The sequence below is a fragment of the Struthio camelus genome, chromosome 7 (assembly GCF_040807025.1).
Source record: "Struthio camelus isolate bStrCam1 chromosome 7, bStrCam1.hap1, whole genome shotgun sequence".
In the NCBI taxonomy this organism is placed as follows: Eukaryota; Metazoa; Chordata; class Aves; order Struthioniformes; family Struthionidae; genus Struthio; species Struthio camelus.
This window is the reverse complement of record NC_090948.1, coordinates 7396500-7424419: the sequence shown is the minus strand read 5'-3', so window position 1 is coordinate 7424419 and position 27920 is coordinate 7396500. Positions and strand designations below refer to the sequence as shown.

General features: G+C 40.8%; 2 protein-coding genes across 8 annotated transcripts in view; one reads left to right on the top strand and one right to left on the bottom strand.

Moving 5' to 3' along the window:
- EIF3A (eukaryotic translation initiation factor 3 subunit A) overlaps positions 1 to 12157 on the bottom strand; it is a 37033-nt gene extending 24876 nt beyond the window's left edge. Inside the window, exons 1-5 of the mRNA XM_068951599.1 lie at positions 11939 to 12157; positions 8013 to 8203; positions 7686 to 7822; positions 2388 to 2551; positions 915 to 1114 (exon numbers count right to left, since the gene is read on the bottom strand). Coding sequence (XP_068807700.1) covers positions 915 to 1114; positions 2388 to 2551; positions 7686 to 7822; positions 8013 to 8203; positions 11939 to 11987 — 741 coding nt within the window. The 5' untranslated portion in view covers positions 11988 to 12157. The remainder of the gene's footprint in view (positions 1 to 914; positions 1115 to 2387; positions 2552 to 7685; positions 7823 to 8012; positions 8204 to 11938) is intronic.
- A 21-nt stretch (positions 12158 to 12178) lies between these two features.
- Positions 12179 to 23047, top strand: DENND10 (DENN domain containing 10). Of its 7 annotated transcripts, none has more exons than XM_068951602.1 (11): positions 12193 to 12557; positions 13188 to 13292; positions 15043 to 15185; positions 16236 to 16452; positions 17789 to 17868; positions 18697 to 18845; positions 19062 to 19173; positions 19518 to 19618; positions 20846 to 20953; positions 21958 to 22052; positions 22748 to 23047. In XM_068951602.1, the coding sequence occupies exons 3-11, from the start codon at positions 15091 to 15093 to the stop codon at positions 22922 to 22924; spliced, it is 1134 nt and encodes a 377-aa protein (XP_068807703.1). In that variant the 5' UTR covers positions 12193 to 12557; positions 13188 to 13292; positions 15043 to 15090; the 3' UTR covers positions 22925 to 23047. The 7 variants fall into 7 exon arrangements, with proteins under 7 accessions (XP_068807704.1, XP_068807703.1, XP_068807701.1 ...); XM_068951600.1 differs by having other exon boundaries at positions 15040 to 15185; XM_068951603.1 differs by lacking the exon at positions 13188 to 13292 and having other exon boundaries at positions 12179 to 12557; positions 15040 to 15185.
- The last annotated feature ends 4873 nt before the right edge of the window (positions 23048 to 27920 follow it).

The window sequence follows — 27920 nt, the reverse complement described above, 5'->3', positions numbered from 1 at the left end:
ACTATAATACATAATTGCCTCTGAAAGTTGTGATCTTCAGCTTTGCCAGCTACATGAAATCAAATATTGCTTTCTTAATAAAGAAATTATTTGCGTATACTGTAAATCCATTAACTCCACCTGCTTCAATTTGTTAAAGATTATTTAATTTGGATAATTTTCTGAAAATTGATCTCTCTCAGATTTTTAAGCTAAAAATCAAGAAAACCCTCAGAATATCAGAAATTTTCAGACTAACTCTGCTATTTGCTCTTTTCACCATTTTCCATGTAAAGCATGCTTGTAACCAAAACTGGGTATAGTTTCCCTAAAAATATACATAATCATCTTAGAAATGCCTCACATGTAATTACTTACATGGGTAAAAAGGAAATAATGCAACAGAGAAAGTTCTCCAGATTTACAAAAACAAAAAATCACGTCTTTGGGTTGTTAACTAATTCGACATTAAAAAGGTTCCAGAAGAAAAGCACCTATTGGAAACGTCTCCTTTGATGGTGCTCTCACTGGGGAGACACTAGCACACTTCAACCAGCAGTTCTGGGGCCCCAGCCTAACAGACTTTAGTGTTCACCAGCTACTTCCCAGTGAGGTAGTTGATGGGAATGCAAAACATCAGAGGAAAAGACATCATAATCAACTTTCACAGTTTGAACAGACTTCAACCACTTCACTATTAACTACAACCAGCAGAAGCTTCCTTTGAAATGCTATGTGAAAAAAGCAATTCCAGGAACACCAGACTTTAAATATTCAACATGCATGTCATATCACAAGACTAGGTACCTAAACTTTATTCTTCAGCTATTATTCTGTCTCTGTCATGGAGTACGTATCATGAAACATGACCTGAATGGAACAGATTCTGGAGAAGCTGAAGATTTCAGTGCGATTACGGGAGCCCTGCTGCATACCTGCCACAGTTCCATGCTAATAGCGCTGTCAAGCTGCACAAGCCTGGTCTCCAAGTGCATTGACTGACTATCAGGATTGTTGAGGTTGATTGCTGTGCTTTGGTTATGATGACGCTGGATCTGACCCAAATGCATTCTCAGGTTATCACAGAGTTTGCGGAACTCAGCCTTTCGTGTGTACTGAAGGCAGAACTTAAAAGCTGCAAAAATGAATGATATAAATTAGGAATGTTAACCAATGGTGATTTCACTGCAATCCTAAATGGCATTCAAATATAAAAATTAACATGCTTGAAGAACCTTAATTCATAGTTCAAAGACATATAAAAAAAAAGACATAATCTAACTTTCATGTATAAGTGACAATGCAGAGCCCTACCCTCCTGACCTCAAAAAACTGAGATGCTTCTACATAAATAAGCCCAAGGCACAGATACTTTGCATCTCTTTAAAATTTTCCAATTTAAGCAGGGTTTCTTGCTTTTATTTTGAACTCAGTGCAAATAAAATTCTGTGGCTGGCAGGAATTTGGGCTTTGGCTCTGTAAAAGGCAGGGGAACAAAAACCTGAAGTCATTTAAACACGGTAAGCTAAATGAAGATTTCAAAAGAATGGAGATGACACATTTAAAAAAACGTCTCTGATCCCAAATTCTCTCTCTCAAAAATCTGCTTTCACTGGGCAACTGCCACTCTATAAATTCTAAAGTTTCTCTATCAGTAAGTGGTAAAAGAGAAACTTTTGACACTGTATCACAGAGACTTAAATATAATAAGGCACCTAGAACTCAGCCGACTGTCACCTTTCCGAATGTACTTGCACAATTTGAGTCCAGTTAAAAAAATCTAACAGCCTCTTTTTCAAAAATACAGAGCCCTAAGTTATGTACATAAAGGAAAATTTTTTTCCACTTGTCTCTTATCCTCAAGAAAAAAAAATCTGAACAACAGAGAAGTTCCCATGCTTGTAAATTCAATATTTGCAGAATAATGCCAGGTAGAATCAGACTAGATTATTTCCTATCACTTTCTAAATAACAGTTTGCTAAGTTATTTCTGTGTCAAAACGTACAGCTCATGGTAATTTTAAAGTACCCTGTTATGTATGCTAGTTATTGAAGTGAGTAGATAGAGCATATATCAATGGAAAGCACATTTGCCATTCCAGGTTACAAAGTGAAAACGAGACTAATTTTGATCAAGAGTTAAGTTAGAGAAAATAAAGACATAGCACTACTAATTCAAAGTGCCAGCATAGCCAGGAAAAAATAACTTTTGCTTGAATGTTTTGTTACTAATTTTAAGGAACCTTTGTGATTTTAAGCATATCGCGTGCGTACATACATATGTTTAAGAAATCAACATATTTTCAACTCAGAGGCGATACATAAAGAAAAATAACTTGTAGTTTTACAACATGTAACATTGAAGTCCTAAATCTCATCATACTTTTGTTTCCATCTTTTCAACTTACCTTGCTGTGCAATATCATGGTACAGACGTTCCACTCTAGAATTATTTCGGAGAAGATCCAAACACTGTCTATATGATTCCCATAGAAATTTAACCCAGGGTGTCAAAAGCAGTCGGTCAGTACGATCCTGAGTGTCTTCCCCACTTACAGCACTCAAAAGAACACTACAATTGGGGGGAGGGGGGGGAAGGGGAAGGTGAGAAGAAAGAAGTATTTTATTCCCTAGAATTCCAATTTTTCAGAATCAAAGATCAGACTAGAGGAACCTGAACGTCTAATAAGACATCTATTGCTTATTTTCAAATTGGTCCCTCAGACTTTTCCTTTAAAGAATGCAAAGATATCTTTGCTTGTTAGACTAAGTTTCAAACTTATGCCCCTGCATACATAACTGACACATACATGCTCCAGGGACAACAAGAGGCCTCAGGGTTTGCGTGTCCTTCACATGAGTAAACCAGAGGAAACTAATTCTGGGATTCTCATCTTCCCTCTTCTACCAGGCAGCAGCTGACTGGGCTTCTGTTAGATTCAAATATCATGATCTACTGAGATAACTTTCCTACTTGTTGAAACTTCCTTCTTCAGTCACCCGCAATGCTACCAGAGGGAACTCACTTGAACTTGCTGACATATGGCACAGCGGAAATCAGATATTCCATTGCCTTATGATTTGCATTTCCTCCAAAAAAAGACCCCTGTACTATCACATACAGATATAAACAGTTCAACCCACCCTCTTATTTCTAATCTTAACTCAGTTTATCTTCTTCTGTTTTCAATTTTGTCAGTAAGCAAACTGTATGCCAGTCAAGGGTAAATTTGCACCCCAGTACTATTATAACAAAATTCAATGTGACTTTACCTACCTACGCACTTTTGCCAATGTATCACTTTGTCTACTCAATTATTCATCCTGTGATACTTAACACAATCATACATAATTGAGTGTACCTTATTATAAATTATGCTAAAGGTCAATTTCTCTCACTACTCAACTAGCAAAAACCTCTCCAGCCATCTTCTCACACAGACTATTTTTCCTAAATGCTTAGACACTGGTGATAACACGTTCACATTAAAAGTATGAAATCCTTTAAAAATTCTGACATGAAAAATGGACTGCTAAAGATGTCAGAAGTAAGATTTGACAATTCTGCTTTTAGTGGCCCCTCATTCTACGTTCCTTTGTTCACAAAAAATAAAGGACTGAAAGGGATTCCTGAGACACTGAGACAAATTCACTGCTATGGCCGACATTATCCCTTACACTAAGCAGTCCTGCCAATGATAAACTTCAAGAAGCATCTTATCTTCTCTCAGCTCTCATTTTTAAAATCCTTTCTGGACTCTGCTTCTAATATAAACTCTCAATTCCTGCAGCTCTCCAACTACTACTGCTTCGAGTTCTAATTCAACTTTCTTGACTGTTAGTACTACATGCAATATTAAAGATGGAATTTCACCATCTTCTTCCCCAACAATTGTCAGGCAGAGAATGCAGAGAAAACGCATAAGAAGTCTAGAAAACACGACCTAAGAAACACTGAAAACTCAGATCGTTTAGCCAAAGAAGTGTGACTGAGACATTTTTTAGTCCTCACATACATAAAAGAGCAACAAGGAAAGGAAGAGTCAGTCAGTCAGTCAATCTTCAATGTCTAGGTATTGATGGGTTTCCTCTCTCACAGAGACTATTTCAATTAGACACAGAGAATAACTTTTTATTGTTAAGGACAATAAAATATCAACATGGACTGGCATGGGAGGTTGAGGGCGGATTTAAAGAGCAGGTTATACAGCATCTGTCAGGAAGACTTTAAACTACAATTTATCATGACTCAGTGTAGATGGAAAGATTCAATAGCCTCTTCAGGTCCTTTTCCATGATTAGTTTTTTGGATCTTGGTCTTCACCAGAGTACAGCACCTGAAACATGTTAGTACTGAAATTGCTTTTTCATGGCCACATGTCATTGATGGCCTTGTCATCCTGAAACGATCACTAAAGACAGGATTGTAACCTTTTCATTTTTTGCAACCAGCGAGCACTTAGCTTATACAGGACAGTCTTGCAGTTAACTTTTAATCCATGGCCTTCTACTCCATATCTTTGCGAATTTTATTTGACTACTGTAACTCCATTCCTCACGGTCACCTACACAAGACAAAAATGTCCTCCACGTTGACAGTTTCTTCCAATTTTCTATCTTCAGTAAACTTCTCTAGTTTCTATGCCAGGATTTTGCTTTACAGAATTGACAGTAACACCCCTCCTTCATCTCTCCTTCCATCACTGAATGTTGTCAGTCTCTCATTAGGCAATGTCTTAAGTCACCTTCCAGCTTCCAGCTCAACTGAAAACATCCCTTCTGGGATGGTATCAACAGCTTTATTTTTTCTCAGGTTACATCTCTGGCATTTCTTGAATCTAAAAAATTCAATTACCAAAAAAAGTTACCAGATTAATCTGATGGTACCTACCCTTTGGCAAATTTGTGCTGATTTTTTTTCCCTAATTTTTAACTCCCTCTACTACTCCCTCCTTCCTTCAAAAGTCATTCTAAAGATCTGAATGTCAGTATGACTAAGATAACAGATCAGCAGCTGCTCAGACCGCTATTCATGCTTACATATGGATGATGAGAAAATGTACTCTCTACTCAGATCTGAGTATTTGCAATATATTTAGTAGAATCACTTAATACCATACCTGAAATTTCATCTGCTAGCATTATCAAAACTCTAAGGTAGAAACTACCTTTCCACCCAACACAGAGAGAAAGCTGACCTTTCCCTCCACCTCAGACAGGGTAACTTCCTTGCTCCCCAAAACTATCTTCCTTTTATTCCAGCATCAACACACTTACAAAAACAGATGCAAAGTATTGCTTTAATCTTCAGATCACATCTAGCATGGCTAATCCCAAACCACTTCCTCCCAGAATTTTAGTGCTATTTTTCCTAGAATTCTCCACTTACGGCTGCAGATCCTTTTGTTTTGTCTTTTAATATCTTCTGAGAGGTTTAATTTGGTTTGACTTACAGAGATCTTAATTTATTCCCTACACTTCTTGATTTCTTAAGGATATGGACATTATCTTCTTCCAAACTCAGTTGGAAAGATTTAAAACATTATTTGCTTCCTACCTGTCACCTTTTCTCTGCAGATGCACTACACACATAGGTCTATCAGCAGAGTTAATGTGAGCATTCCCTAAATCAACAGATTCATCTGAAGGACATAAACATGTACTTTGAGCTGACCTCACTTTGCCTGAAGTCAATTAGGAAGGTCTCCCACAAACCATTCTGACAACAGAATAGTGACTACTGACATGGACAGAAGAAAACAACAACTGGAGAGTGGTTACACCATAACCTGGCATCGCTGGCTTAAGCTATATGCTAAGTGAAGGTCTATACACAAAATAAGGCAGATGTACCTACTGATCAGTCCTCTTTTCCATTCTCCCTAAGTTCTTCTGCTTCCCCTCTTTAGATGATTTTCCATGCAATTAACCATAACACTCAGAATTTCTATTATCTTCTATAACTTTTATTATCTCATCAATTACCTAAGCAAGTGTAAAATAACATTAGCTTTTGTTTATACATGCATAGCTTGGCAACAGAGTCTGAAGGTTATCACAGTCAGGAATGAATTTGGCCCTAATGTAATTAATAGCATTTGTTCACCAATCGATAATGAAGAGTTTACAGTAATTAATTCTCCAACACATTACAAGTATTTCTGCGTAGATCCAAGTAGATCCTAGAAAGCTATGACCCAGTTCCCATAACTCTTCTGACTATACCTATTTATTTTCTTTACTATAGTGGTTTTGACTCACAGATTTCTGTTCAATTCAGGCTACCTTCCCCCCCCCCCTTTTTTTTTTTTTTTGAACACCTCTAGAACATCATTAGTAAATCAGTCAATCTTTTCATCCTTATTTCTGGGTTTTCTGAATGGCCAATATCCTTCAACACGCGTATTCCAATTGCAACTGCTATTCTACCATATTTTTATGTATTTTATACTTTTGTTCTAAAAATTCACATTTCCTTTCTTCTCCTCTCCAGCTTCCTACCTACGGATATTCATTTTTATCCATTTCTGGATCTGGTGCTTTGATCAACCTTCAGGTCCACTCAAAAAGATGCCTCCACCCACAGAGCCAACTCTAGAAAGAGACCGGTCAAATAATTCTTGTTCTTTCTTCTGAGCACGGATCCTTCTTCCTCTTACGTATCGTCATCAGTACTCTTTAGACGCTGACCCCCTGGCTCTGTCCACCACCTTTTCCTCTCTTCTGGGGTAGAGAGGCTTTTCTGTTTTGCTACGTTCTTTTCTTTAATTTTCTGTGAAGCAAACCCGTTTCTCAGCTCTGTCTCCTCCATTAGCTAGTCTCTCCTGTCTTGTTCCAGCAGTCACACGCTTCTATGGGTCACCCTCCTCGTACAGCAGTTCATCTGTCAGCCTAGCATGTAAAACTGAAATGACATACACAGTCTCTCTCTTCCATAATATCCTTATCCACAGTCATTTCCAGCTGCATTTCTAGTCGTCAAGTCTTCTGTGTGCTCTATCAGAAAACACTTTGTATTCATATAGCTCTTACTAGGTACCCTTTTAAGTATAACATACAGTCTGTAGTTTCTCTATCCAGCTACTTCTGACTTGTTGATATTGTAAATCTCCTCCTCCACTCCCTTAGTCATTGTTTTCATTTTCATTCTTTACTCCATTCCTACCTTTTAAGAAAGAGGTGTCGGAGAAGAAAAAACAACACCTTAAAATTATTTCTTACAAATTCCCTAGCTGATTGCTAGTTCCACTGGTGTCTCTGCTGTCTAATACATTAAGTTATTTAAAAACAACTATACAATCTACAATACAACTACGTTAAAGTACCAGGATAGTAAGTGCACACAAATAAAATCACAGATTAAAAATTTAGAAAATTTGATATGCCATTTGTACAATAAATTAGCTTTCCTAGCATTGTTGATTTAACTGCACCACACAGCTCTCATAATTCAGTGCAAAACGCATAGTTCAAGAACTGAAAGTTTGGAAATTATTTTAAGGCATACTACTTGAAAGAACCAAGTTAAATCTCAACTATAGAATGTTACAATGCCATCTTTGGTGCTGTCTTAATATATAGTCATACCCCATAGGTATTCAAAACGTCCACTGGAAATCTGAAAGTCCTTGTGCCAGTGCTCTACAAACAGAAAAATAAGAATATTTTGCTGTGAAGAGCTTACATTTTAAACAAAGGCCTCCTACCTTTCTGGAGTTTGAATGTTATCTAAGTCTTCTATATCCAGTACCATCTGCTGTGATTCTTCCTTAGCTGCTTCTGTTTTTTCTTCAGCTAATTTTAGATAAGCTCGAACAACATCCTCTAAAGATTTGATGTTCACCTACAGCAAATACAGAACATTTAAGATGGTTCCCCCCCACAATAGACAGCAAATATTTAAAATGTAAATTCTATAAAAACAGGAACGGCTAAAAAGCAGATTTATTCTAACTCGAGACTAGTTAGTTATTTTTAGGTCATATCAGTGGACATATACCATGCTGCAAATAAATAAATTTCAAAAGCCATACCTGCTGGCAGATATTCTTGTACTGGTACAGTCCTTCTTTTGCTAGATGACTCTTGCGGAGATCCACACAGAGCTCTAAGTACTTCAGCATAATCGGCTCGTGAATCTTCTGCCATGTTCGGTGTTTTTTACTTTTCATAACATCATAGAGAACATCAAGGGCAGGCTGCTTTTTGCCAACCTCAAGGAATTCTGAAAGTAAAGTCTAATTAATAGAAGAGTTGCAAACTAAAAGATTTGTGTTTTTCATGCTTAATATCGAACACTTTTAGGATTTAAACAACTCTAACCAAAGTCCACTGATGGTTTGATTTCACTGGCCATACCAAAAATGTTGGCAGATGCAACTGTAGTAGCAGTTTTTCAATTACTAACTGGAAACCAACTGCAGACCTCTCCATTAACACAAGAATTTCAAATAGATACAGAGATGTCTCTCTGTCCATCAGTGCACGATCGGACACTTCAGGCATATTAATGAAATACATGCATCCATTTTTAGTTTCATCCAATTTTAGTTGCATCGAGAAAGACAATGAATACAAGCCATGAGCCTCGTAGCACACTGCCTACTAATGGAATTCACCAAGGTGCAAACTACAGCAGTGAATTTGGCTTAAGTCCTGCCCTCAAACCTTCACTCTTACTACCTGATAAAAAATTACAAGTACCTCACTCCAAAAAGTTGTTTTGGATTTTATTTTCATTAATTCAGACTGGTTTAGTGATTCAGTTTATAGAACAGTTGCACTAATCGCTTCCTCAGCCTAAACGAAGGGGTAGGAATTTTTCACGTGATCTTAGCTGCTGAAACCACGGTCCTTTTGACAGCCCTTTCCCCTGCCGTTACTAATACAATCTCTCAGCATCAGAGCAACTCCCATCCATATGTTCTCCTCTCTACAAAATACACTAAACCATGCAGGAGCAAATGCTGACACAGCACAGTCATCTACCAACATGCATACAGGCCCTACACTAGGGGCATTCTTAATTGCACAAAGGCAAAACAAGAGAACACTGAGAACAGAAAGCGAAAAGGATTAAAAATAGAAGGAGGGGTAAAACGGGGGAGAAGAGGAAAAAAAGGAGAAGAAAAAGTTCAGAGTATAACTAAAAGGAAATATATTCCAAAAGGAAGAAGTATGGACTACTTTCCATAAAGTACCTTAGAAATGACTGCTTTCCTAAAGAAAGAATGTCAGAATGGATTAAAGGAGGAAAGTAAGGACCTGTTCACAGTGCTCAGGCATACAAACAGAGCTTCAAAAAGAGGAGGGAGCTTGCTGTGCGCTCATCGTGAATCTTTCAAAAGTATATATATATAACCAGAGTTCTAGGATTTGGAATGTCAGAACTGAAGCCAAACATGGCTAAAAATTATAGTCCAAAAACAGCAATAATATTTTAATTATGAACCATAATTCCACATATTTGGTGATTAATTTATTTAAATAATGAGCTTGCCTAAAATGAACTTGTTCCTTTACAGATGAAGTTTAGGGTTATATTTACAGAAAAATAAGGTTACAACGTGACAGTTTTCAGTAGTTTTTTTTTTTTTTAATTATTCACCAAGAAAGTTTTAATAAAGTTACACTCCATCTTATAATTTAGGCCATTATTCTGTCTCAGAGCTGCTTTTGAAGCAATTACTGCTCAGCTTTACAGTCTTTTATTTATGAAAATAAACCTGAAGAGCAAGTTGAATTCTTGCAACAATGCTAGGCTGCTCCAGCCACGATTCTTTGTGGCTGATAACCAACTGGACAAAGTACAAAATTAATTCAAGTTGTTTTGAAATTTTAATTTATTCTGGTCAAGCAAGTTATTGCCAGTAAGTCAAATAACTAAGGCTAATTTAACAAAGACTTTCATAAAAGCAAAGTGAACCTGAAAAGTCAAAGACAGCACACATCACTACACCGTATTGTTGAAACTGTAAGTTAGAGAAAAAAAAGAACTGTAACAGAGCAAATTTAAAATGTTAGCTCCTGAATAGCTATCAGAATGCCTTTTTTCCTTCCAATTCATTATATCATGGGTTATATTGCTATATATGTTAAAAGGTATCCAAAAAACAAAAATTGAATCTATGACTGGACATAAACTAGCTGATACATAGGAACAACTAAACTAGTGTTAAGGCAAGTCCTTAAGTAAGCTAAAGTTTCAATGTGAAAAAACTAAGTTGTTACAGAAGCTGGCTAAGATACTAGCAACAGCTATGGGTTGGCTTTGACCTGCATCTGTTGTTTGGGAGGAAAAACAATCTTTCTTAAAATATACACATCTACAACAATTCAAGCTCTTTTTGCTTCTAAACATCCTGTATGTATGCTGAAATCACCGAGGAACCCAGAGCATAAAATACTTCTAAATGCTAACTTAAGCCTTACATATAAACACAAAAACTAGAACTCAGGAAGCTGCACTGCGTTTCCCAAGTTTGAAATATCAGTTTAACATTAAAGTACTTTCCATGACATATAATTTAGCTTAGGAACAAGCTAACCCTCTCAGCTTCTTTTATACTCAGATACGACTAAATCGAAGCCTCCACAGTTTACAAAGCCTTGACCTTTCTTGTCATTTTTTCTAGTCAGTCTGCTGAAGTTTAGGTTTGTTTGTGTTTGTCAAGAGTACACTTCTCTCTCCCAGTCCTTCAACTCATCAGATTTTAATGGACTTGCAGCAGTACAAGAAATGTCAATTTAAAACCTTACACTGTTCTTTAATTCCAGGAAAGAAAAGATAAAATCTCAGATTTAAGGAACAGTTTTTAGTCAGTAAGGTAACAATGTGACTTCCTCACCAACTTTAATTAAACCTCAGAACTCCTAAGTAGAGAATATACTACTTTGATATATGCACTTCACCAGTAAAAAGACTGCTAATATACAACTTCCTCACTGGAGTTACTGGACTTGATTTTCTCTTTTGTTTAGGCAGAAATGATTTTAAAAATAACTTTAAACTAGAAACGTTGAGAATATTCAGTATTTTATTTAACATTTTCTTGTTGTTAGAAAATTGAACACCTGAGCTAAACAGAATTCCCAGACTACCCAGCCTCTTCAGGTGTCGTTCTAAGATCCATATATCCTCTGTAATTTTGGGATGTCTTTAAATCTGCTTCTTGCAAGCAGCCCTGTACTGATGAGAAGTCTAAGTGGTCTCTTGTTGACCAATCAAAATAGGCTGCTATAAAAAAAGAAACGCTAAAGCTGTATGTTTAACCTGAAAGGCATCAGCCTGCCTAACACTTAAGGAGTTTAATTATCTGCATTCTCGCTAGAGTCACTAATGAGCGGTGGGATCACTAAATCCGAAGCCCACACGGAAAAAGCACGTCCTGGGACCAGCTCGGGTTTAACAAAAACACCATCCTGGAGCGCACGTAGAAGCCGGGCCGGACACAGCGGAGCCGCCGCCGCCGCCGCGCAGGGGGGAGCAGACGGGGAGCCAGCCCTCGGGCGAGCAGAGCCACCCGCCGTCCTCACAAACCACAGCAACGCCGGCGGCGGCCAGGGGGCAGAGGCAGCGGCGCCGCAGAGCCGCCGGGACCCCTTCGCCCGGGGCCGGCCGCCGCCCGCAGGGTGGCCCGGCGGGGAGGCGGAGCCGGGCCTGCTCCCCCGGCCGCCTGGGCCCGGCCTGGCCTCCGCCATGCGGCGCGGCCTCCGCCGGCGGGCCCGCGCCCTTCCCTCACGGCAGGGCGGCGGCGCGGGGCGGTTAACGGCCGCCCGGGCGGGGGGAAGGGGGGGGAGGCGGCGGGACGGCGCGCGCGGGAGGCGGGGCGGGCCCGGGCCGGCCGGCCGGCCGGGGGGGGGGAGGGGAGGGGCGCACGCTGCCGCCATGGACGGGCGGGCGGCGGGAGGGGGGGGGGGGAAGAAACACTGGCGGGGCCGCGGCGCCGCCCGCACCCACCGTTCGCCCGCTTCAGGGCGTTCTCGGGCCGCTGAAAATACACCGGCATGATGGCGGCGGCGTCTCCTCACAGAGCGAGGGCGGCGGCGGCGGCGGCTCGCTCCGTGCGCCCAGCCAGGCAGCCTGCGAGGCCGGAAAGGGAGGGCGCCCCCGTGACCCGCGCGCGCTGACGTCTGCGGAAGCGGAAACCCCTCCTGGCGGGCGCGCGCGGGGCCGGGCGGCGTCGCGACCGTTGGGGCCGGGCGGGGCGGGCCGCGCTGCGCCGGGCCGGGCCCTGAGGCGGGTGTCCGGAGCCTCCCTCCCCGCCCCGGGCCTGGCCGCCAAGTACAAGACGGCGTGTGAGGTTAAGGCGGTTGGTGTTCGCCATCGGTTCCTAACGGACACGTGCGCCGCGGCGGTCCTCTCCGAGAGCTGCCGTCGGACTGGGAATCTGTGAAGCTGCTGGTTCAACCCAGACCGGGGCTGTGCTACCGGGAGAAGTGACAGGAGGAGAAATCTGCTAGATGTGGCTGCGCTTCCTGACAGGAGTGCCTGGCACAGAGGCACCAGTCTGTCTGCAGGAGGTGGCCTTGGGGGCAGGTGGTGTGTTATTAGGTTACAAGCCGCACACATCACTCAGGTAAGGACAGTTCCTGACCCAGCCAGGTACCTTTGTGGGGGTAGCGGTCCTCCAAATCAGGGAACTGGCTTGCGGAGCTCCGTGAAGACATTAGGCTAAGTTAGAATTAGGTTTTTGAATTAGCTAAATAAGCTGAACGTGGAAGACTGTTTTGGCAGAGAAGTCATTATACATGCCGCGCATTTGCTCTTGGCAACCTGTTCAGCCAGTTCGGAAATAGTACTTCTGAAGTGGTTAAGAAATTGCACAAAGGCCCTGCTTCTGTCTCCATGTCTTCATTCCTCTGATGAAAGTTTTATCTTCAAAATTTGGGAAACTGTTTCAGAGGAACGCAGGCATTCCAATAGCTTTAGTTCTGTGCAGGAGTAGTAATGTGAGTTTATGTGGGATAGCTACCAGTGTCAGTGCATATTTTTCAGAAATGCGACTGTGTTTTCTCACTGAAAAATTCTATTTTGGCAGTTGGAAAAAACAACAGAAACTATGAAAGTGTATGAAAGTCATATAACAGCAGCAAAAACACCCAGTAGAAGAGCAGCAATTAAATGTGTGACAAATACGGTATTTTGAGTTAGTAAATACCAGAAGAGTGAATCTCCACTGAGGCATTTAACATTAAAGAGTTTTTAGTCTTTCAGCAGAAATGCAGACCTTGCACTAGAAGAGCGCTGATAACACCTCGTGACTGTAGCTGTGACCCTCTGCAGACCCAGCTGTCTAGCACCAGTTTCTTAAGTATGACTAAGTATGATTTTCTAAAATTAGATGAAGTATGATGATTAAAGACAGCCTATTGTTGTCTATTGATCTTCTGTTTCAGTACACTTCTTTCTGTGTACTTTCTGTTTACAAACAAGAAGTCTTACTTCATTTCTTTTTGTGTACTTTTTGCAGTTACCATCTTACATGGCCACCAGAAAAGTTTCATGACTATTATGCAACCCACATTTAAAACATTATTTTTAATGTTGTCTTGTAATCCCAGTTTATTGCTAAATAGAAAACTAATTAAAATAAGAAGGAAAAATACACAATCAATGTATGGAAGTTCTAGCGTCATCAGTATATCCATGTAACTCAACCCCCTGGTGCTCCACACTAGGCCCTTTTCACTCTATTGCATGTGTCTCCATTCTGGAGGAAAGGAAAAAAAAATCTGCTTTATCAGTCTCTCTTTGCTTGAGAGTTTCTCCATGTGTCCTTGGTGTCTTTTTGAGATCAGGTGACCAGTGTTGTACGCAGTGTTCCCCATGAGGGCACGCTATTGATTTATATGATGTTATTTTAATACAATCTGCGTTCTGTACTATCTCCCGCAGTCTAGGTAAACCACATGTGTAAACCACATTTACACATTCGGTAGAGTTCGTTAAGCTACACACAGTGTTGAACAAGTCCTTTTTTTGTGTTCATAAAATTAATTTAAAAGTCTGTAAGACGAGAACCGAACACGGACACTACACAGATCTGAATGAGCAGCCTCCTAGCATCTGAAGGCCGCCTGTGCCCCTATCACAGCAGCCAGTGCTTGTCCTAGGGCCTTACACCCTCTGGTAGTAGAGCTCAGGTGTGCTACTTTGTATTTATTGCTACTTAATACCATCATTTGCTATTATGTAGCCCACTGTCTTCACTTTGAATCTCTCTGAAATTCTTGAAAGCCCTCCAGGACTGACTTAGACAACTTTGTATCAGGAACAGCTTTTACTATCTGACTACTTAAGTCTTTCGCTAAATGGCGGATAAGCATACTAAATGCTTATGCTTTAAGACTGCCTGTGTGAAAATCGTTTGAGAGACTACCCTTTGGTGCTTTCCCTTGCCAGGCGAGACCCTTGACAGCTCTGGCCCCCCTCCCAGGACTGGACTGTTTCTTCTGATACTCCTCTAGTTATCCTGGGTATTTTGGAAATGTGACAAATTATTCCAAATCTGTTACTGCTCTCTATTATTAGCGTGTTTTGTGCACTATGGCTTCACATATGGAATATTCAGGCATATTCAGTTCAGTTAATCCAAACTATAAAACAAGATGCTTTTATTCTTGAATAAACGCATCCATGCACGGAATTATTCAGAAATAGCTGTTATGCTTTATGAATATTCCCTACCTTAATCAGGCTATCTTTCAAGCATAAACAGGCCTTTATGAATACTTTATAGAAGCATTTGCAAGGCCTGTAAATGCTGTGCTTCATTCCGTATGAAGCATAATCAGGCACAGCTTCTGGATGTTACAGGACTAGATGGTTGATGATAAAGTAAGAAAATTCTGTGAGCAATACAACCTTATTTTGTGTAATATATAAATAAATCAGTTGCATAAATTGTAATATATTTTGTCTGTATTTTATAAATAAAATACATAAATTGTATCCTGTGATTTACAGAGCTAAAAAATGTAGGTGATGAAAAAAATCTATAAAATAATGACACAAAGAAACGGACAAAGGGTTTAGGGGGTTCATTTTCTACCCGAAAGCAGATTGAAAAGTAACTGAAAAAGAGCCGGGGAGGAGACAGGCTGCAGCGGATGCCAGCCGTCACAGCTGCAGCCCGGAGGGGCGGCAGGGACAGGCAGCAGGGCCGGAGAAGCAGAGAGAAAAGGAGCCGGTGGCGCTCGTCGGGGTGAGCGCGATGCCAGCGCGGGCGGACGCGTGGCGGGCGGCAGGGGATGGCAACGGGCGAGGCGGCCCGGCCCGGCCCCGCCGCGGACGGCGACGGCGACACGGGGCGCCGCCTGCTCCGTCGGGGCCGAGCCGGGCCGTGCCGGGCCGAGCCGGGCCGGGGCGGGGCTTGCGGCGGCGGGCGGAAGGCGGCGGCGAGGGCCGGGGCTCAGGCCCGGGCCCGGGTGAGGGGCTGCGGGCGGGAGACGGAAGATGGCAGAGCCGGAGACGCAGCTGCTGCTGGGCGTGGGGCTGGTCGGTAAGGGCCGCGGCGCCGGGGCTGGGGCTGGGGCTGGGGCTGGGGCTGGGGCTGGGGCTGCGGCGGGCCCGGCCCGGCCCGGCCCGGCCCGGCGGGGCTCTCCGGCCCGGCGCGGCGGCGCTCGGGCGGGCCGGGCGGGCCGGGCTGGCTCTGCGGCCCCGCGGCGGCGCCCGAAAGCGGCGGGGTGCCGGGCGCAGCCCCGGAGAGCCCCGCTCGGCGCGCCCGGGCGCCTCGCCGCGCTGCAAGCTGCTTCCCCCCCCCCCCTTAAAACGCCCCTGTAACCACCCGAAATGCCGGCGAGAGTGAAGCACTGGCGTGTATGCTGCGTGTCCTGCGGTTCTGCCGGGGGCTGCGTGCTCGCCGGGGCCGCGGTTTGGTCTTGTTGTAACGAAACTCAACAGCGCGAAGGACAGCCGGAGCCTTAAGTTCATGGCTTCCTCGGTTTCGGCCATGAGAACAGAAATGAGAAAAACAGGAAACGTGGTAAATACGCTGATCTGGTTCCTATGGACCTTGCTTATATAAATGTGTTATTCAAACTCCTCGAGTTAGTCCTGGATCTCGTGAGGCAGGTCAAGAGTGGATTTTTTTATAAGCGTTTGAAAAGTAAACTCGTAGCACAATAGCTGCCTGCAGCAGCAGCATAACTGGATGCCTAGGGTCAGTGTAAAACGGAATTTTAATCTGATTCCAGGAAACAAATCTGATTAACCAATCGATTTACTTCCTCACTGCTGTTTGGCGTTCTCACAGTGAACATCTTTCCACCGTAGAAAAAGACACCAATGGAGATGCTTTGTGGGTTTGGTGTTATCCGTCCGTAACAGCTGAACTGAGGAATCTATTGCTGAGAAAATGCTGCCTTACAGATGAGAATAAATTGCTTCATGCCTTTGTGTTTGGCCAGTATAAGAGATCATGGTTCTACATCGCAACTGTGGAAGTTCAAGATTCTCCAGCCTTGAAAAAGGTAGGACTGTTCGCTATCACACCTCCTGCTTGTTTTTCAGCAGTATACAAGGAAGATTTTTGTAGAGCTTTCTCCGGCCTTTTTTTTTTTTATATAATATCTAAGCAGTGTTAAACACACCATTATGTGCTGTAAGGAAGGGAAAAAATTCGAAGTTTTGTATGCTCATGGATGCAACCCAGCTGTTATTCTTACCTAGTCCACATATCTCAGTCTTCTCAAAGATGTATGCTGATTAGAGTTGTAGGGAGATTCAGGTACATAGGATCTAAATTTGTAATGACTATTAAAGCAGACTGAACAGAAATAATGGTGTGAAATAACCATCAATCTAATTACTTTGCATTTTAAGTCCAACAAGTTTTTGGGTTTTTTTTTTTGGTTGGTCGGTTGGTTTTGTTTGGTCAAGCAATCTGTATAAAGGGTCTAGCATCCAGACTCTTATTGCTATAGAACTATTGCTATAGAATTTTTTCCAAACTTGCATATGTACCTTCTCTTCCACTGCATTGATAACTGGAAGACTGAAGATGTACAATGTGCTTGTATCTTCTACGCTTTCCCTGCGAGGAAGGTCATCGAACTGTCTGTTAAGTTTATTCAATTTTCATGTTCCCTGTTGTATTGTTAAGTAGAAATATAATCTGGTAATTTTACGTGCCCACAGCAGCATGTTGTTGGACTTTCCTCACTCAAATTTTATGTCTCTTATGAAGCTGAAGGGTGTAAAAAATGCCCAAGTGGGTCACATCAGTGATATGTGTGCCCCAGTGCCATCTCAGATGGCGGCAGTAGGAGATGCTGTTTAAGGAGGATGTGTGAGCCTGGTCATTGTCAGCAGATTTCTAGGCTCATACGCTCCCAGTATCCACAGTCCACAATTAAGGAAGTTAAAGGATATGTCTGTTTATGGGCCTGTTAGCCATGGATTTGTCTAATCTCTTTTTGAACCTGTCAATACCGCGTGCCTCCACAACCTTCTTTGGCAACAAATTCTAGAAGTTTGCTACCTGCTGTGGGAAGAAAAAAGATGCTTTTATCTGTTTTGAACTGATCTCATGACATTAAAGGAAAAGCAACTCTTATATTATAAATTAAGCAAACATAACGTGTATTAGATCTGACTCAGGGGAAGTGAGTCACACTAGAAATCCACTAACCAGATCTTTTCTGAAGTTAATAGATTGGATCTGCCATTACAGCTCACTTTTTTCTTTTAGCATTGAAACATCTTGTCTGAACAGTGCAGTAAAATTCAATAATGTAAACAACTCCGTTAATATGGGATCGTATAAAACAAGCTGTGTATTTTTCTATGTGTGTGTATCTTGCTCAGGTGACCCACTTCTCTATTGTTCTGACGGCCAAAGACTTCAACCCTGAGAAATATGCAGCCTTTACTAGGATACTGTGTAGGTCTGTATAAAAGTTGTCTTTGAATGTTACTGTGTATGTATTTTGATCTTGTCAGGCCAAAAGACTAATGCAACATATTGTTTGCATTTGGTCTAACGAACTGCTGGAAATTCTGTCCTACAACCTGTGAATGAAACTATAAAATCTAGACTGGTGACTGATTTGATCCGGTTGTCTCGAGTTCACGCAAGTGTGTTGGAAGAATGCCAGACACCCCGTATGTTTTATCATGGGGGTCTTCCCTCTGCCACACATGCACGTTTTCTTCAAGAACATCCAGGATGGATTTCTAAATTAAAAACGACAGCTGAGTTTCAAATGTGACAAAGCTTTGTGCCACAGCTAAAATGGAAAACAGGTAGTTGAGAGCTTCAGCATTATTTCTGAAGTACGTTAACTTGTAAAACATGCTGTGTTTCTACAACTTACTTCTGCTGCCCTGAAAGAAACTGAGCTTACATGAAGGGGGATAGCTAACTAATGGCGTTCTAGAAGGAACATTTCTAATGTGTGTGAAGGACATAACTGATGAAACATCAAAATACAGATACATTTCATCCTTCTGTACTCTTTGTTAACGATACTTGGATAATCCAAAAACTGGTCATGGGATCAGCATGTAATAACATGCAATAATGTTTTTATGCAGTATGTTTACTAAAGTGCTGGCTCCTCTCTGAAATAGGAAGCTCTAATAGCTCTAATAGAAGTCAGGTGTTCAAAATAAGGATTCTTCCCAAAGATATTCCATTGGTGATACTATGATCTTTTCGTATGTTTGTTGCTACTGGTTGCAGTAAAAATACCAGACTCTTTCTTTTCATACAGAATCTACATGAAGCATGGGACCCCAGTTAAAATGATGGAGAGTTACATTGCAGTTCTTACAAAGGGGATCTGCCAAAGTGAAGAAAATGGATCTTTCCTCAGCAAAGATTTTGATGCTCGGAAGGCTTACCTTGCTGGTTCCATCAAAGGTTAATATCAGAAATCTGTATTCTTATTTCATTCGTACAATATATGAAATAATGTGTGTGTCCAACTATGTAGACTACAATTCAGTTTTCATGTATTATTCAAGTAAATAGTATGAACATTAGTATCTGTGTTATTATTACTAAGCTTCTTCAAAAACTAGTCAGAATATCAGCATGTTTATCTTCTTTAAAAATAATTTTCCCCCTCTTTCCTAGATATAGTATCTCAGTTTGGAATGGAAACAGTTATCCTTTATACAGCACTGATGTTAAAGAAAAGAATTGTAGTATACCATCCTAGAATAGAAGCTATCCAGGAGTTTACCAGGTACAGCGTAACTCTTTCAATCCCTACCTCCCTGCCCACCCGCAAAAGTCCAGCAAATCTTGAACCTTCATTTAGAGAAATATCCATATTTGGAGGGGAAAAAGTACATTATTAATTTTGTGTTTACTGAAATTTACTGAAAAACTCAGAAGTTTAACAGTAGAATGAATGATAAACTCTGCTTGCACTGATAGCAGAAATCTCTATGCAGCCCATGAATATATGTGCTGAGTGAGACCCGATCATATTTGTTCGTCCTTATGACATGCATTTCATACTGTGAAACTTCTAATTAGTACAGGTAAAAGTCTACTGTGTGTCAAATGCCAATCTCATTTCCCTAGGACTCTGCCTGCTTTAGTGTGGCATCGACAAGACTGGTCAATTCTTCATTCATATGTACATCTAAATGAGGATGAAATAGAAGCCTTAAAAGCCTGCACAGGTAGTGATAATTTATTCATAAAAACATAAATGAAATTTGATTTTAATTTTTATTGATGCCATATCTTGCATCAGCACTCTTTGGAAAAAATGGTTATTTTACCGTAAATGCCATTGTTTAAACAAAGTTAAACCACACATTTTTCTTTAGAAAAAGCAAATAAACTAAACAAATATATTAGAAGATTGAATAGTTTAATCTGGTTTAATAGATTTAATCTGGTGATTCTGAGTGGATCCTCACCAGTCCACCCTTAATTGCAGATGTAGTTATTAGAGCATGGAAAGCGTCTTGGACGCTTTTTGGTTATAGTGATCAGGTAGATTGAAGGCCTTACTGTTATACAGAAGCAACTCACTTTAGATAAGCTACTTGTTTTCAACCTTCTACATGGTTAGTAACATTATTTTTAGGATTTTTTTTCTTTCCTAACTCTAAAGTTTGAAATGTTTGTTCTAACTGCTTTCAGTGAAGGCTTTGGCTCCTAATTGCAGGTAGGCTTTACCAGCTACAGGAGTGTGAATTCCATGTGCGACCTCACTGCGTACATGCAGTACTTAACACGTAATGCAGGAAGAGGCCCTTGGCTTATGCAAAGGTCAGCGTGACACACAACGTGGCAAACGAGAAACTTCTCTATACAGTGTAATGAGGAAGCAGGCCCATCTTCAGTGTTTCTACTGCATTACCAACAGCACTTCTTTCAGCTCATTAAACATCTTCCACAAAGATGATCTGCTCTAAATGTGCTCGCTTGGCATGATACAGATAAGAAAATGTGCTGATGTTATTACTCTGCTGTCAATCTAATACTGACTCGGACAGTAACAAAGGGCTTCCGAGTGGCGCTTCTTTTTTAAAAGTTCATTAGATTATTTACTTGCAAGTGTAGAGTTTAAGTGGCAAGAGTATTTAAAATTTCAAAGCAATAATCTCTTTGTATTACGTGTAGCGTTAGGGATTCTTCCATGTTCTAAGCGGCTGTAGAAGCTGATTTTTAAGCTCCTCAGACGTAAAGAATTCTGGTAAAGAGAGGTAAAGAGCTTCTCATCGAATGTCTGATGATAACAAGAGAGCAACCTCTTCGATACTGCGGGTGTTCAGTCAAATACTCTTAAAATAGACTTTAGGACTTTGGTTTTCCATGATTTCTTGGTTTTGTTTTGCTTTTTTGACTAAGAAAATTTTGCTGTTGCCAGATAATCTTGCCAAAACTCTATTCTCCAGGTTACATTGCTGGATTTACAGATTCTGAAGTGAGCAGTAGACAAGACCTCTATGATGTGTATGTGAATTTGGCAGACAGCGAGATCACTATTTCCCCTGGAGTGAAAGGTTGGTTGCCTTTAATGTTTTGGATTTGGGGGTGTTTATTCCAGAGTTCTTGGTAAGTACTGAACCTTGTCCTAAGTCAATGCAATCCTGAACCTGGTTCTCAAGCTTACGTGTAAGCTTCCGTCTTTCAATTGTATTGAAACCTGGAAAGACTGGTGAAACTTGAAATTTGGAAAGACGTGCCTTGACTTCCAACAAATATATGACTGAGATTTCAAAACATTCATGTTAAACTATTATGCGGAGCAGACATTCATTTGAGGGCTACTGAATGCATAGATATCATGTGGATCTTGAGGAAACACATTGCACTAACAATACTTGGATACTACTTGAAGGGAAATATTGTATGTATTTGTCTTGTTGTTGCTGTTCCTCGGGTATCTGCTTAGGGTCAGTTTAGAAGTAGACTGTGAGATTAACTGTTGGCCTGTGCTAGCATGGTTCTTCGTAAGTCAGGCTGCTGCCCTTGTGGATATCAAATGCAGACACTCCTTGTTTCAGTTTGCTATTCGTGTGTGTTTCTAGATATCACAGGAACGGTCATTTTATAGCATTTAAAAAAGCTTCAGTTTTGTTGAACTTCATTTCTCTTTTATGGAAAGACCTCTACAGAACACGTTTTGGCATAGCTTCTGGATTGTGGCTATAAACCAGAACTATTCTGGCTATACATTGTCATTGTAAGATGTTAAATCTTTTTTCTATTATTTCAAATATTGGCTTTAGCCCAACAAGAACAGTAAAGATTGAGAATATGTAAGAATGTCAAATTAGCAACTTCATCCACAGCAGTCAGTAAGACAAGCAGTCTTAGTCCTTTTAAGGGAATAGTTTCAAAGAACTTTGTTAAGGAAAGCAGATGAGTTAGGGGTATTTTCTCTCAAAAATGAGTAGCCTGTTCTTGCAAGAAAGATGCTACAGGTCTTAAATATTGGGTTCTCTATATTTTAAATAAAGATAGATGGTCTGAGTATGCATGTGTGGCTTTTTTTCCTACTCAGAGGCAATGACAATGGGGAAACTTCACAAAGAAATAGGACAACTAATTGTTCAATCTGCAGAAGACCCAGATAAATCGGAAAGCCAAGTCATTAAGGTATATATATTTTTTAATCTACTTAAATTACTTTTATCAGTAAAACTTAAGATGGGGGGAGGAAGCATAAGGAATATTGTCCCCAGAGATCAGTTGATTTCTCCTAATCTGCGCTATTACAAATAAGCATTTTTATTCTTCGTATAGTTTTTAAGGATGACATATTTGGTTTATATTATTTCTTGGGTAATCATATTGCTGAAGAAACTTCAGGAATTGTCTTGAATTTAAGACTTCCCATAAAACTAGTTTCCTTCTTTCATACTACATCGCATAAATTTTGCTGAATATCTTGTCGATAGCACTGTCAATACCTTGGAAAAAGTCCTACTGAGATAGGGCTTCTCAGCTATAGAGCCTGATTTTTACAATGATGCTTTTTCACTGCCTCCCACAGCTGATAGATTCAGTTAGACATTTCACAACTGAGCAGCTTAGCCAAAGAGCTCAGGTAGGCAAGTGATGAGGACGTGCAGAGTGGCTGTGCTCTCTCAGCTGCATCTTTATTCAACATTGCACAAGAACAAACTGAAGAGCCTTTGCAAATTTGCCTTAAAATAAATGGACTCCTTAACTTGAACCAGTTATTTACCATTATTCTCTCTTTGTTCTTAACTGTTAACATCTACTAACATCTACTTATTTTTAAAACATTAATACTCTATTCATGCTTGTTTGTTTTTCTGTCCTTCAAGGATATTTCACTGAAGACTAAAGAAATCTTGACTACTTTAGCATCACTCACAGAAGTTTCTGATGGCAATGAAAAACCAACCCTTAACTCTGAGGCCCTGAAACAAAAACGATTTCCTCCAGCTACAGAAAACTTCCTTGTTCATTTAGCAGCTGCTGAACAAATGCTTAAAATCTGATTTTGATGCACTTCACTGTTACGGACCAATATGAAAATACTCTCTTTGCCGTATGAGTCGGAATATCTAAATTTTATATGGAAAAATTAAAGGTATAGGAGTGAATGTCATATTTAACATGATTTAATGCAGAATATCAGAGCTTGACCTGGAACATATGGAGGCATATTTGGGAGCATTCCTGGTGTCTTTGTCTTTCTCTGGCTATAACTTTGTATATATGGCTCCCGTATTTCATATTGTAGCATGGATGTATACACATGCAGCATGGTTCTGTGTGTCTTGGCTGTGCCAGACATTGTAGTGGCCATTTGTCCTGCAGGTTCCAGATGTTGGATAGCTCTCTTACTGCTCTGACTTATCTTCCTGATATCTGGAACGTCGGCTGTAGCGTGTGTGCTGTAAAATCAATGCATTTTGGACATGCTCGTCTCTGTGCAGGGATATACCGATCATATAGTTGGTGTGGCTCATTCCGGGCTTCCAGGTATGCCAGCCTGTAAAATACAGCTCTTGCTCTAAGCTGCCTCTTGTCTGGAAATCCCAAACAAATGGACAAGTTCTCTTCTTTCTACTTGAAAGTACTTAGCTGTTTTAAAAAAAAAAAAAAAAAAAAAGGATATCTGGGAAAATCTGACATGGTAGCCTTATAATGTGAAGGAAGAGGTATTTTAAAGCTCACGTGGGAGTTAAGCACCTCTTTTGGACTTTTGCCTTAGAAATTCCCCCCTTTTCACTCTGTCTCATGATTCTGATGAAGGGAGAAGAGGACAGGAATAATATATTTAAAATGAGGCTTCCTAGGGGGTTGTGGACAAGTGCTGCTTTACAGTTGGAGCCGTTTAAGAAGCTGTTAGGGTTCTCAGCTGAGAAGCCCAGATAACTGGCTGTTCATTCCTGATCCATTTGATACAAAATCAGATTAGTTAAAACCTAATGGACTAGGAATGATCAAATGGTCAATTACTACAGCTAGGGCACTGATTTCATAAATTGCTTGAGCTGTAACACAGGTGCTATTTGATGGAGCTCTGTGTAAACTAATTGTAGACGGATGCTTTCAAAGTAACAGGGAAAACTGGGAAATAGTTCAGAGAAAATTAAAATATGCCTACTTGTTTGGTTGCATAGCCATAACTCAATAGATTTTTTTTTTTTTTTTCATTGAGCAGCCTAAAACTAACTGCTTTGTAATCTTCTGGGAAGATCTTAAATTCTTTGTAGGGAAATACTCTGAGCCAAACAACTTGTATTTCTTCATAAATATCCACAAAACTCAGTCAATTCTGCAGTAGCACTTTGTTATATGAAAAAATAACCTTTTTCCTGGCCTTTGTACAGATAGGCTGTAGCATGTGGTTTTACATAGAGATTTTATACTTATGATTAAAACTTTAGTAATCAATATTTATATTGTTAAATAATTGGAGGTTTGCTATTCTGAAACTTAGAGTTCATCACTAGTTATGGACAAGCAATATTAGGTTGAAAAAGGGTCATCCTTTTGCTATGTATCATATATTAGGGAAATCTATTTTAGTATGTGGATCAGGAATGTGACAACTATGTATAAAATGGCTAGTTATTACAGTTAGTAAATGAAAGCACTTCAAAATACCCCCTATTTTCAGGGGTGTATAATTCTACTTTAAACATCTACTTGGTAGCTCAAATTCTGAAGAGAGAAGTACGTACTTTGGTTTTTTTTGTTGTTTTTTTCTCTCAAAAAAAAAATACTGCAATTGCCTTCATTTGCCTATAAGTGCTCAGCTTTTTCCCCATTTGTGTATTATTATTTTTTCTTAATGTTTCTTTGGCATTGCTGTCTTTGTTTCAGGACTTTTATAATAGTCACGAAGGCAATACTGCAAGATTATCATGAAAGAGGTACTTTCAGGACCTGTTCTAAAGTCTACTGAAACACAAGTCTCTCACTAAGAAAAACCTGAACACGCTTTGACTCAAATGTCTTAATGCCACATGGTTACTGTGAAGAAATTCACATAGTTTCTTTTTAACAAAAAGCCTTAAGGTGTCTAATTAAGGTAGGTGTGGGTGTTAAAGACAACCACAAAAAGCAGAGAAGCTCAGTTACAAACTACACATCCAATGTTTATTTTGCTTTCTGTTTTGGAATCTTCTAAGTTGAAAATCTCAGTGTTTGTGTTAGATCTTGTATTCTAACATTTATGTGAAAACAAATGAAATATAATTTTGCACTTAAGGAACTGGACTCACAGCATGCTCATGCCTATTAAAAAAAAAAAAAACCTGAACAGCCTACTTTTTAATTTTTTTTTCTTGAGTAGTTGTGGCCACTGAGTCACAGGACTTAGATCTTATGTTTTGCAATACTGGGATTTGAAAGTAAGCTACAGCTTGATAGTTAGGTTGGAAACATACTGCTTCACATGTTCAAATAGTTGTGTCATCTTTGCTGACTGTCTTGGATGTACAGTGAAATGTATCAGCCTCCCTCAGCTTCAGTACTTTCAAAGGATTGTCCTAATGTTCTTGCATTTTCATAATGACTTTTGACACTGTTTCATCTCAAAAAGGGATTAAAATAAAACAGAAAAATCTGGAAGGTCAGGACAGGGAAAGATTTCAGGTTATTTCTCACTCCCTTTTCCCATGGGATACATCTCCAACGTGCAAGCAGACACTTTTTGTGTGTACAGTTGTTGGTTTTGCAAACTCGGATGATATCCTCTCTTCTTCTTCCTAGTAGCAAAGACGATGCAAGCTGGCATTCATACCTTCTCATGTTATTGCCTTTCTGTTGTTGATTAAATACGAAATGATGCATGACAGTTCATGCTGACCTAGTAAGACTCCAGAAGGCACACAGCTCCTAAACTAACTCAATGCCTTCTTTCCAGCCTGTATCACTGTTCTTTCCTCAGTTGAGGAAAAGATACTGCTCCGCGCACTCCTCCTTGCTTATTGCCTAGGTGAGCTGCACTTACAGAAACGGGAAGGTGATAGTGAACGATGGAGATCTAGATCTTGTAGGGTAAACAGTCAAGCCCTTACGTTGTAATTTTGCTATATAAACTAGGCTAGTCCCTTCAGGCTAACTATACCTTGCTGCTAATGCTGTCATTCTTGGGGTTTTAGTTCCTGGTGTGAGCTGGCCTTGTTGCCTCTGCAGGCACACGGGGGAGGGCGGATGCTCTGAATGAGAGCGATATAACGCTGAGCACTGTGGAAACAAGTGACGCAGGATGCCTGGCAGCGTCCATCTTAATTACTGGCTGCTTCTGATCTTTACCTCTGCCCATTTCAGTTCCCCAGTTAGCAAAAGGGATAATAAATTGTTAACAGTGTGTTGTGAGAAGTCATCCGAAGCAGCTAAATTTCTAGGTAAAGAACAAGCTACGAAGCTAAGTGAAGGATGTTCACAGCTGTCCCCTACTGTCTTACACTCTTCCCTTGGCAGCTGTCAGCCTCGAGTCTGGGTCAGATGGATCACTGCTTTGATCAGGTCAGGTCATTTTTTTGCAGCTGCTGCATGATGTAGGAGAGCCAGGAGGAGCCTCGAGGGCTGGGGCAGCAGCCCCTCTCTGAGCAGCGGTGTGCAGCACATTGTGCGTTGCTTGCTGTGTGATAAGGAAGTAGCTGCAGCGCTGTCTGTGATTCCCTCCCCACCTACCTCCTTCCTTCATCCACTTTCATGGCCTGGAGGGAAAAGGGTATGGCTGTGTTATAGGCTGGCAGGATAACCACATGCACACAAGCTCCAGCTGAGGAAACGCTTTGATCTTGCGATTTCCTAATATGGGAGTGGCTGATTTTTTTTACCTATGTTAAAAGAACATCAAAGCCTCAGGGTATGTTCCTAAACTTGAAGATGACAAGCTGGGGAGGTGGGGAGCTGCTAGCGTTTTGCACTGTACAGGGACTCTTACGTTTTCCTTGAAGCTGAAAGCTCTAAATCGACTGTAGTTTACTACTCCTTAAACTAGTTCCACCCCTAATACGTTATCACTCAATACACTGACCAGTGCTAAAGGCAGAAGACAGACCTGCCTTGGGCTGGAACATTGTTAATCTACTCCAGGCTATGAAGGAGAAGCTTTCTTTCTAGGTGCTGACTCTCCTTGCGAGTCCCTCCAGCATAATAACTTTCTACTTGTCCCAGTCTTGTTCCCCTCACTTACCTGCAGAACCTGTCCCTCTGGACTACCAGGTGTCAGGTCCGGGCAGTGCTAGTCTCATGTTGTCTTTATTTCAAAACCAAGGATGCCAGGGCCTTTTTAGTGACACATTTTCCCTGCTTTGACCGGGGAAACAGCTGAATCACCCAGGCTGACAACTGAAATGGCAGATGCCTGCCTCAGGTTCCTCTGGAAAAGTCTGGTCAGGGCAACAGAAACATTTCTGAGAACAAGGGAAAGGAAAGATGCATTTAGTAACCCTGAGAGGGCTGTATTTAACACGGCAAATTTCACCTAGAGTATTCAGTAAGAAGCTGGTAGAGTTTGATAATGGGCAGCTGTAATAACCCAGCATTACCAGACTTACTCTATAAGCCTTACTCACAGAGATGTAATAGCATCAGTTTGCCTAAATCACCCACGTGTGGTGCAAGGGAATGTTCAGCTTTTCTAGTTACCATGACAATTTAAAGTTGATTCACATATTATCTTCAAGTCTGTTGACCCTCCTCTACTGTCAGCTTTTCTGCTTTGCTTCCAACGTAGCTCATGCAACTAGCATTTACTTCAGCTGGTCTTAAATAACATAAAACAGGCACGAATGTGCGGGGGTGGGGGGAAGAGAGGGGTCTTCCTTGTAGTGACAATTGTATTTACTGGGAGTGGAATTAGACGCTGCCTTAATATGCCTTTGGTATGTTACCAAAACAGGATTAATAGAGAGACTGAGCTTTAGAGGTTTGAGCTGCGAGGTGTTAGCTATGCCACCACTATTAAATATTTGGAAGGAGACAAACACTTCATTGTCTGAGAGAAGGTGGCTGGGATTGTAAGTC

Excerpts from the sequence above, each read along its gene's own strand:
- DENND10 (XM_068951603.1), top strand. The coding sequence starts at position 15,091 with ATGCCAGCCGTCACAGCTGCAGCCCGGAGGGGCGGCAGGGACAGGCAG. Across the intron at positions 15,186-16,235 it reads AGCCGGTGGCGCTCGTCGGG|TGAACATCTTTCCACCGTAG; the intron begins GTGAGCGCGATG and ends GCGTTCTCACAG. Across the intron at positions 18,846-19,061 it reads CCTTGCTGGTTCCATCAAAG|ATATAGTATCTCAGTTTGGA; the intron begins GTTAATATCAGA and ends CCTCTTTCCTAG.